The sequence below is a fragment of the Vigna unguiculata genome, chromosome 6 (assembly GCF_037176805.1).
Source record: "Vigna unguiculata cultivar grain cowpea cultivar isolate G323 ecotype 2 chromosome 6, ASM3717680v1, whole genome shotgun sequence".
Taxonomy (NCBI): Eukaryota; Viridiplantae; Streptophyta; class Magnoliopsida; order Fabales; family Fabaceae; genus Vigna; species Vigna unguiculata.
Window position 1 is genome coordinate 33,906,913 of NC_140797.1, and position 11,400 is coordinate 33,918,312.

The following is an 11,400-nucleotide window of genomic DNA, read 5'->3' on the forward strand; positions in this document are numbered from 1 at the left end:
TTTCAATTTTACCTCTTAACTACCACTTTTTAAATTTAAATAATTATTTATAATAAACAAACTATTTTTTCAGTTTTATAATTTTAGTAACTATTTTTATTAATAACTATTCATTATAAAAAAAATATTTATTTTTTTATCATTTTAGTAACTACTTTCAAAATATTACTTATAATATTCTTTTCAATAAATAAAATTTATTTTATTTACAGCTATTTCTATTACTATGTACACTTTTTTTTTCAATTTTACCTTTTTAATTACAATTTTAAAAATTTAAATAATTTAGTTATTTAAAAATTAGGTACAGATAAACGTGAAAGCGTGTGTATTTATGATGATGATGTTGTGTTTGTCCCCTTTTTTTCTCTTATTTTTTCGGATAAAGATTCATTTGGATCCTCAATTTTTTTTCGTTCGCTTTTCAGAGTTGTCAAAACACTCTTCTTCCTCACTATTTCATGCTTTCTATCCAAACGAGTCTGATTGAACAAGTGAAAATTTTCAGCATGCCATCTAATCAAATTTTTTGCCAAGCAAAATGGTTAATATATTATAGTATATTAAATATGTAAATAATTTATCATAACTCTCCCTTCTAATGTGTTTTTGAAAAAAAAAATATAAATATTAACTATCATCTTGTGGAAAGAAAGAGATAAGTTCTTAGGAAAGAACATGTTTGTCGGGTACATAAAACTATCGTAGACATTTTAAAAAGTGTGAGAAAGTATGAGTTTTATTTTGTTACACTTGCGAAAATGACCAAGTTGAGAGAATAAGAATGATGTTTTTTTTCCCCTCAACTTCTATTATGAAACAATATATAAATTTTGGATAATGAGAAATATATTTGAATTTAGGATTGTGAATTCTACAATTTCAGCACAACCTTTTAACCTCAATCAACATTTGAAGCATAAATTCGTTAATATATTTATCATGATTACATTTCGGATGCAAACTTTCCATGCTTGTTTAAGAACAATCACGTAAATATATTAATATATATTTGAACATATTAGTGTTATGTAAATACTGAAATAAATAAATTATTGTGATAGAATAATGAGTATTTTTATGAAAGTAATTTAAGTTAATACCTATTTAGCACAAACAAACAATATTTTAAATGTTAATACTAAAATATAGTAAAATAACATGATGCAATATCAATCCATATTTAATACTGACAACTCAGCTTATCCAATAATATATTATTACTCTTATTATACACGATTTATTTCGTTGTCTCAATGAGACCGGTATAGTATAAGTAGTCACTTTTTTGTATCTTATACGTTAAATAAATATTCATTTCGTACCGTACTTATATTTATGCAGATATCAACATATTTTTTTAATATCCACGGGTACCCGCGATTATTTACAAAAGAAAAATTTAATATTTAATAAAAAAAATTTAATCATAAATTCAAATAAAAATACAATGCATAATTTTTATATAAATTTTTAAAAAAGTGAAAATAACTCATTTAAATTGTGTTGAATGACAGTTTATAGATAAGTAGAGATTTTTTAAAATCAATTGATAAAAAATAACCTATTCTAAATCAATATGTTAATGTTTTAATAATTTTTTTTTTTAATTTAAATTTGATTATAGCGGATACAAGTATCCACGATACGGATACTATAATACAATATATATATATATATATATATATATATATATATATATATATATATATATATATATATATCCTGTTAACATACAAGTATACAAAATATTTATACCCGTTACTCACGAATATCGATTTTCAATATCTATTTTTTACTCATTATGGATTTTATTCGTAAATACCCACAAATCTCACAAATACGAACTTTTTTCGCATCCAAGTCTGAGTACACTTAACAAAATATACTCTAAAGCTAAAATTCAAAATTGATTCCCTGTTACATGTTTATTGAGTTTGGTCACTAAATAAATTCACAATAAACGAAACATACAAACAATACAACTATTCCAAATATTCAAATATTTAAATCATTAAAACGATTCATTATGAATACTATTTTGAACATCTAAAAATACGTATACGATGCATTAATAAAATTCATTATTTTTTATTTAAATATGTCACATAATATTTATTTAATGTATTTTTGATAATAATTAAAAAAACTAAAATCTAATTAACCTGGATGCTGGATGTGTGCACGGTACAGAGACTAGTTCTAAAAAGTCTTCCGGTGTCAATCTTTTATCTTGTTCTCTTCTTTCCAACATTAACTCTATAAAGTATTGTAAATTTTTAAAATTCCTTCTTTTAAATTTCTATACTTTATATTTCATAAAATACAAAAATAAAAAATACAAAATCCTTGACTACTTAGAACCAAAAAAGACTATAAAATTAAAACCTCTTTTTTCCTTAAATATTGGATTTAAGGGATTAAATTTTATTTTTAACCCAATTTTACTCATCAAAATAACATATTCATAGTTTCTTCAAGCACCTCCATTTCGAATGTACCTGTGAATTTTCAAAGCCCCAACAATGGATACACTGAACACGATCTCAACGGCACTGAACCTGGTCGATTCCAAGAAAGAGAATCTGAAGAAAGCATTTGATGATCTTCAATCCCTTCTCTCTCCTCTTCCTCTCGCATGGCCAGACCTTGATTCTCACTTCACCTCGCTCCACCACTCTCTCTCCCACCGCCTCCACCTCCTCCAATCCCAAACCCTAACCCTAACCACAACCCCAATTCCCGACCCACCTGCTCAAACCCCTATTGAAGCACATTTTTCATCAAACCCTAAAATCCCATCATCGAATCATGTCGAATCTTCACCTGGGGTGTCCCCCCAAAACGACGCCGTTCCAGGCTCGGTTACGCCTGGAAACGAATTGGTCGTTCTTTGCGAGAAAATGGACGGCGTGGGGTTGAGGAATTACGTCAATGACAATTTTTTGGACATGGCCAGGGTTCAGGCGGAACTTCCCGGTGCGTTTCGCCATGCGCCGGACGCGGGTATGATGGTTCTGGATGCGTTGGAGGGGTTTCATGGAGATGGTAACGGATTGAAGAAATGGGAATTGAGGAATATGAGGAAGAGTTGTGTTGTGCTGTTGAGGCAATTCAGGGTTGCCGCTCTAAGTTTGAGTGCTGAGGCCAGTTTGAGGGCTGTGAAGTTGGCCCAGGCATGGAAAGAGAAGTTGGTGGGTGATGATAACAACGTGTTTGAAGCTTTGGGGCTTTTGCATTTGATTGCTTCATTTGGTTTGGTGTCTGAATTCAGCTGGGATGAGCTTGTTGACTTTTCGGTCGTGGCCCCCGCCAATGAGGATTTCCCAGAGCTGTGCCGGGCGATCGGGTTGACAGAGAAAGTTCCCGGTAAGGATGTTGGCTTTTGTATGAGTTGATGGTGTTTGACATTTTAATTGCTTGGAGCATGATGTGATTGATGTGTTGTTGTTGGAGTTTGGTGTTTTAAAATAGTTGTGCGTTAGAATATATATTGAAAGATAAATGATTATTGGATATTAGTTTTGCACACACATATCACTTAGGGTTATTAGAACAGTTGTGTATTGATGAATGATAAAGAAATTAATGGTAGATAGAGTTATGCACTTGCTTTGTATGTGCAAGTAGTATGACTTGAATAGAAAAGGGGGTCTTGTTTAACCTTTGTTTTCTGTTTTGAAGATTATACCAAAGAAATGGTTAAAACAGGAAGCAATGTGTAATCAGAAAATATGGTAAAAACAATGTCATTATTAGTTTAAAATTTAAAGTGTACGGGAATGAACATGGAAAAAAAAGGACACTGTAGGTGTTATTTTAACCACTGTACCACTGAGATTTATTTTCAATGGGAATAACTATAGCTTCCTTCTCCAAATGGTCTTGGTATCCTTGACTTAGGAACCACATCTGCAGTGATGCAGAACAAGACAAGTAATTTTTCTAGTTGAGTTTTACAATTGTAATGGTAGGAGTACCAGAAAAAGGAAGAACAGGTCCTGCAAAATCCATTTCAAGTGCACAAAACATGCTGCTAAAGGGAGAAATGGAGAACCAAAATGTGCCCAACTTCAAGTAGATTGAAACCAAGAATTAAGGGCAGAGATGTCCCCAGAAGATGGTGATGAAGCTGGTGGAGATGGTTGGTTGAGATTCCGACAAGTGGAGGGTGGTGTGTGAGATTCATGTGTGTGGCAGATTGCTGGATAAAACCTGAGTGTGAGAGAGCGTACCTGAGTATTTGGCCATGCAACTTCTTGAATTGGGTTACGCTCCTTGAGGCACACCTGACCTTAGGTTCCCTTGAGAAAATTGTGATTGATGGTGGCAGTGGTGCATAGTGGCCAGACAGGTAACGAAGAAGATGTAATGCAGGATCTTACCTGCTCTAGTACCAACTAGATACATCCAAAAAGGAAGCTTTATAAAAGCTATTCAATAAATAATAAAAATTAGTTAACAATGTGCAACCGTTGACATAGTTCACAAGAGGTTCTGTGTAGTTTACCTCCCTTCCTTTATGGTGAATAAGATGGCTGACTTGGTTAATCATTGAAAATTGGAATCTTCCACTAACAGTGACAGTTTACAGTGTTGGCAAGGTTTAGTGATGATCCAGGGAAAGTTTCCATTACTCTCTCCCTGATGATGAAAAATGATGTCTAGTTAATGTATAAAAGGACAAAAGAAGAGTAAAAATCCAAAATTAAGCATCATTTGTTTTCTTTCGGCATGAATCAGTTTTTTTCCCGTTTGGAGTATGGTTATCGAACTACTGTTCCTTTTCAAGTTGACTAGGTAGTAGAATCATTTTATAGTAAACTCAGTGGGCTCATGGTGAACTCGGATGAACTCAGCCAACTAGCGAGTTTAGGACCGAGCTGGCAAGTTCAGCTATGGGCTGCTTTCTTTAAATGAAACATCCCTGTCTTTGTCGTTTGGCTTGCAGAAATAGGAAAAAGGAGAAGATCTGCAGTAAGGGTTTTCCATTATTGCTTTTCACGACTTCCCTTCGGTTCATTATTCTTTTCGTATCTCCTTTTCCATTCGTGATGCCCATCACCACATCCCCTTCTTCAGTGTTCTTCATCTGTGAATTGGATTTGATCATTTACTCGCTTTGATTTTCCTTTGTTTCTTCCCTACTGCGGTTCAGTTTTTTTGTTCATTCCTCACTTCAATTTCTTCTTCCTCACTATGATTATTCTTCTATTGTTGGTCTTTGGAATTTATCAGCAATTGCTAACTGTTGCTCCTTGGACATAATTTCAGCTTCCTGGGACTGACTTTAGTTGCATTGCATCTCCCTAGAAGTTAACTGATAAAACTAGTATTCAATGAAGAGGAAAAACACACTCTTCTTGTCAATCTTTATTGCTATACCCAGATCCATTTCTTGCCACTGCAGTAGGAATAGACGAGAGTCTGAAAGAATTACAATTCTTTTATCTACTGAGGTTACACAGAGAACCTCACTCTCCACACTCCGATTCCAAAGTCCCCCCCCCCCCCCCCCCCCCACCACAAAAAAAGAAAAAAAATTGTCACTGAACTATTTAAATAGTTCAGATACAGCTGGCACACCACCTTACTTTCTATTGTTTGTACTTTGGATCATAGTTTTGGTTGAACATACTGCTTGTCCTTTCCCAAATTTCAGAAAATGAATTTGTGGAAAAAATGCTTTGTTATTCTAATTTGTATAGTTTGAACTTATTTAGAACTATCCACTGCTAGTTACTTTACTGTTGATGTTTATTAGTTTGTTTTATTATGGAATTAAAACGTTGAATTATTATGTTTTTTATAGGTATTTTATTATGAAGTAAAGTCTCCCATTGTTGAGTTTATGAAGCTCCCATGAGTTTACTTAAACTCTCAAGTTTGATAACTTTGATTTGAAGAACAATAAACTTGTGTGTGTGTGTGTGTGTGTGTACATATACATATGTATATTGGAGACATACAGGCTTAATTTATGGTGTTACCCTCTTATGTAGTTTCATTGGTAAGGCTATACTTGTGTTTTGCAGATATTGTTCAGAAACTTATAGATAAGGACAAACATATCCCAGCTGTCAAGTATATTCTCGAGTTTAATCTTGCTGATCAGATTCCACCTGTTCCTGTTTTGGAAGCTGCTGTGGATGAAGCTAAGAAACTTGCTAGAAAACTTTCCGAAGAAGGAAATTCATCTGTAAGTGTGTCACCTTGTCAATGCATGTGTCCTAAAATAAAACTCTATATTTATTGAGGTATGTTTGCAGAGTGAGAGTACTGCTAGAGAAATTCATACACTGAAATTGGTGATCAAGATTATTGAGAATTATAAGCTTGAATCTGAACACCTACGAGCCACCGTTGAGCAGCGTATAGAGCAATTAAAGAGGCAGAAGACAAATAATAAACGATCTACTGCAGCACCTGCTTCAAAACCTCAGCATAAGCAGCAGCAGCAACAGCAAAAGAGGAATATGCAAAAGCAGCAGCAGCCTAGGATCAAGCATCCTCGTGCATCTGCTCCAATTGTTCCTGCAGCTGTCCTCAAGAATGTCAATTCAGCAATGCACCATTACCAGCAACCTCGTGTCCATCCATCAGGTTTGTTTCCAGAGCATCCAAATCCCTATAGGAGCTCGTCAGCCATGCCATTTGGCATGATGGCTTCTACCCCAAAATTTCTTCCATATGCAGGTCCTTCAGCCGGATCTTATTATGGCCATGATGGTGTCCCAATGGGTCCCCGTGGCAACCCCAATGTAAGTGGTTCTCATCTAAGCTCATCAGAGCCACATGTGCCAACTGGTGGTTATTATGATAGAACCTCAACCTTTGGTGGTATTGGTCTGCAACATCATTACCAAGCATCTTATTACCCTCAATAGATCAATAAATCAGTTATTTTGTCAGTACTGAACTGGAGGGTTGATATTCAAGGTTTTACACCCAGACTGTTTAGTCGTCACATGCTAGTCTGCGACTTTGCTTCATTGACATAGGGCACAAGTAGATTCTGTAATTAAGAATTGTGAGGGAATGTCCAGTGTCACAGTTTTTTATTGCTCGAATCACTCTGTAATTGTATGTATAGAATTTACTTCTAGGTTAATCATGGTCATGCGCCCATGGATCTTCTCATTCTCTCTAGCTCACCATTCCCTAGGCTTTGTTGTTTATAAGTAATGGGAATTGACTGGATCTGGAGAGCTAACATTCTCTGGAATAGAATTTTAATGTTTCAAATGAGAATGGTGATTTGTTAAACAAGTCTACTGTTGTTCTTATGATTATAGTGGTGTGTGTTTGGCAACATTAAATCGTATCTTACCAGTATTAGGTAGGTCTGTTACATGTGTTAGTCATCAATGGGTTTTATGAACTATCAAATTTCCATTAAATTTATATTGAACAAAGTCTTCTATTAAATATTTTTTTCGTATTGTCTCAAATGTTCTACAATTGTAATTGATATTCTATTTGTTCCATATATAAAAGATTAAAAAAAGGTTTTACATTGGCTCTTGGCAACTGCCCAGTGCCTAATTCAACCCTGCTCTTTCTTATCCATACATGAAATGGGGGGCATCATATTTATAGGCTTTTATTAATGTTGTCACAAATGTAAACTCGATGAAAGTATGTAAACTCGATGAAAGTACCGTTCTATCCTGTGTTTTAAAACTAGGCCTAAACCGATCGGTATCGGAAGCTGAATTCTACTGACTCAGAAACTCATTCCACTGCGCTTTGATGTCACCAAACCTAATATAACCCTGGAACATGAAACTGGGCGGAGCATTTTATCATTGTTCAGAAAACCTGAGGCAGCTGGTTGAAAACTTGCCACTAAGACCATAATATAGTACTTGGATAATTGCTGCGAAGAGTGCTATCTGCATGGACATATTTTAATTATTAATTATTTTGCTAATTCAGAAATTCATGGAATTCAACTAGAGTGTCTAAATCGATCAGTAACTCAGTGACCCTATAACTTGAAGGTCTACCATTAGGCTTTTTGGGAAATTCTATTGATTCATAAAGCATTATCCAAATTGGATGACCAAGGCCAGATGTATCTTGTAATTTTTCTGTGCTTGTATTTCTACAAGATTTGTACGTAGTGTTGTGCAGTTAGTCACCTCTGGTTTCTTTGTTTTTCTCTGTTTTGGTCATTTGATAGTTTTGTTGCTCGTTTATAAAATTCAAAGTCAATTTTACATTGTATATAATTGCATTTTTATTTTAATTTTTTATACATCTATTCAATTCATAACATTTTAGGTTGAAGGGTACCTGTTATTTGTTATGTATTATGGTTTGTACTGTATAGACGACCAAGTCTCATTTAATTGTTGGTATCATATATGAATTTATGAGTTGTTTTTGTGATTAAAACTATTTTTAATTGAGGCCATATAATGCTTTTGTAATGTGGCAGATGAATTGATGTTAGTTGTCTTCAATGCTCTGGGGATATGTGGTTGGATCACGATATGCATGCTGTTTTTATATTTTTGGGTAAAGCACGTTGTGCATGTTTTGGTCTATAATGTTTGAACTCTTTTTTCTTGTGAAAAGAAGCCCAAATTGGGACGTGTGTGGGTTCCCATGTCTATCTAGGTTGATAAGAATGATTATGATTATTTGTCAAAGTTGGTAATGATATTTATTTTCTGGAGTTTAATTGCTGTGCACTTTCAGTTTTAAAAAGTTTTAAACTGTCAAACTAATTATAAAATTATTATTATGACTGTAGAAGTATTTATTGTATAAGCAATATAATTGACATATATGAAAATTTGTGATTGGTGGCCTGTTTGGATATACATTTTTATATGGCTTCTTGAAGAAAAATTGAAATAACTTTATTTGTATGTTAAAATTAGCTTATACACAAACTAATGTGTATAAGTTATAAGATAGTTTTAACTAACAGATAATTTCATTTCATTTTCTTCCTTTCTTAGTTTATCTTAGCATACCTTAAATAATTGTGTAACAGTTCTTTACATTATGTGCATAAATCATTTACTATTTTCCATAAGAATACTACAATGGTGTTGTTATCAATATCAGCACAAGTTGTTTGTGTTAGTACTGTAGTGAAGTTATAATCATTTGAGGAGCTTCTAACTAGAGGAAGTTACTACTAGATATATTAAAAGATAGATATGGCTTGAGTTTTTCACTGCTCAACAAAGTTAATGTATTGGAGAAACATGTTACTGTTCTGCCTATGAAGTGATTTTTTACCAAAGAAAGGATTTGTAAGTATTACTACTTCTTGTTGTATAGATTGTGCCTCTCACCTTTTCAAAATCCCCATAACCCTTTTGCATGATGGTTTGGCTGTGGAAATGGTTATTCTGCATGACTATTATGACATGTTCTGAATGTGTTCAACAAAAATTTTGTTCCTGATAGCTGATAATTCCATTCATTCACAAGAAAATAGACAATCCATCCATAAAAAATTGAATTGCTTAGCACCAACTTGTAGTAACTGGATCTATTGGGATAGACAGGGGAAATTAATTGCATCTGAGATATGAGTTGTTTGTACAAGACACATGATATCATTTCTATCTTAAAATCTTTAAGAGTTGATATATATGAGTTTTGTCTTTTTTATATAACTTTTTACTTTTAGTCAATCTAAAATTTTTCATTCATATCTAAATTCTAGATTCCTGATGTAAGTGCATTGTTTCACCACATTTGAAAGTCACTTGTTTATGCATTTGGTGTGATTAGACAATACACTACAATTCACTGTGACAGCATATGACAGTAAACTAAGCATTCATGATATCTGAAAAATGTATTGGGACCAAGCATGCATTCATGGCAACAATCTTCCTTAACACTCAATACATAGAGAGAGGCATACAATTATGAAAGAAAATTTGACTAATGACTTATCTACAATGTTTCACTCTATTAATAATGTAATTGCTTGCCATGTTAGTGGATCAGATCACATCTAAAACTCATCCTCTTCGATAAAGGAAGAATGTTGAGTCCTTCTGAAATTTATTTAATAAGAAAAGATGGGCTGATATATTCATCGGCAACATTATTGAGTTTTTGAAATTCAGTTTCACCTAACTGGCTCAAGATGATTAAACTATTATTAAAATGTTTATGATATTCATGATTAGATTTTCAAATTTAAATGTAATTTTTGTTTATTTGTTGATTAGATTTTTGTTATAGTTTAGTTTACCTCAAGTCTAGATCAGTTCATGCCTATGCTTTATACATGATTGGTCAAGCTTATTTTTCAAGATTATTTAGCCAGAAAATTTAAATTTTGGGTCATTCAAGAAGCAAAAAGGTTTAACACGTTAACTTATTCAAGTGTAAACATAGATGGCATGTTATAATGATGTTATTAGTAATGACAACAATAATATTTTATAATGTAATAGCTTTAAAAAAACATAAGACGTTCAGCCTCAACCTAAACTTGAACCTAAATGAGGTAATATTATTCAGTTTAAAGATAATTTGTTTTGATATAATATATTACGAGTTTAAATTTATGTCAAATTAAAATTAGGAAAACGCATTTTAAAGTAATGAAAAAAAAAAGAAGTAAAATCACTTGCTTTAATATAGAATAATTTAAGCAAGTTAATGAGAATAATAATAACTTTTTAAAAATATCTTTTTTGAGATGAAACATCAATAAATTCAGGTGTAGATTCACGAGTGTCACATTAAGTGAAAATAAATAAAGTAAACAATATATAAAGAGAAAATTTTCACAAATTTATTGTTTCTAAGGTTTTCGACAAAATGTGAAGTCAAATCTCTCATATATAACTTAATTAACGAGAGTTGTTAAATCTCTCAAATTCCTTAATAATATGGTCATAAAAAGAAATATAAGATTATATAAATTTATTATGTTTAACTATATGAAATAAGTATCTTAATTTTATTGATCTTACATATTCAGTGCACTGATGCTTTTAAAAGAAGACAAATAGAAGATAGTGTAGCACTCACATGATGAATAATTCATGCTTTAAGTTTATTAAATACCAATAAAGAAAAGACTCGAGGAACAATGGAAGCAACAACTTTATATGGATAAAAGTTTGAATTTATCATGCACTGATTGTGACATCTTTTAATATTAGTATAATTCATTAAGTAAGATAAAACATATCCATTAAAAATGGGAATTGAATTTATTCTTTAAATGTCGAGTTCGAATAATAAAAAAAATATGAATTTTAGAAAAAAAAATCATTAAAAGTAATAATATTTTTATGACCAAAACTAATCATTAATAAAACAAATATAAAAAAATAGTAATATACAAAAGTGGAAAAGGAAAATTAAAGTATTCTCTACCACTTCTAAAGTCCTAGATTTTTGGGTTGT

The 11,400-nt window shown here is 32.3% G+C and overlaps 1 protein-coding gene across 1 annotated transcript; it reads left to right on the top strand.

The window, feature by feature from the left end:
• Positions 1–2,450: 2,450 nt before the first annotated feature.
• On the top strand, positions 2,451–7,269 carry LOC114188193 (truncated FRIGIDA-like protein 1). The gene is made up of 3 exons (XM_028076750.2): positions 2,451–3,369; positions 6,036–6,199; positions 6,270–7,269. The coding sequence occupies exons 1-3, from the start codon at positions 2,526–2,528 to the stop codon at positions 6,885–6,887; spliced, it is 1,626 nt and encodes a 541-aa protein (XP_027932551.2). The 5' UTR covers positions 2,451–2,525; the 3' UTR covers positions 6,888–7,269.
• The last annotated feature ends 4,131 nt before the right edge of the window (positions 7,270–11,400 follow it).

Coding starts and splice junctions, on each gene's coding strand:
- LOC114188193 (XM_028076750.2), top strand. CDS start 2,526: ATGGATACACTGAACACGATCTCAACGGCACTGAACCTGGTCGATTCC. Junction 3,370..6,035: donor GTTGACAGAGAAAGTTCCCG/GTAAGGATGTTG, acceptor TGTGTTTTGCAG/ATATTGTTCAGAAACTTATA. Junction 6,200..6,269: donor CCGAAGAAGGAAATTCATCT/GTAAGTGTGTCA, acceptor GTATGTTTGCAG/AGTGAGAGTACTGCTAGAGA.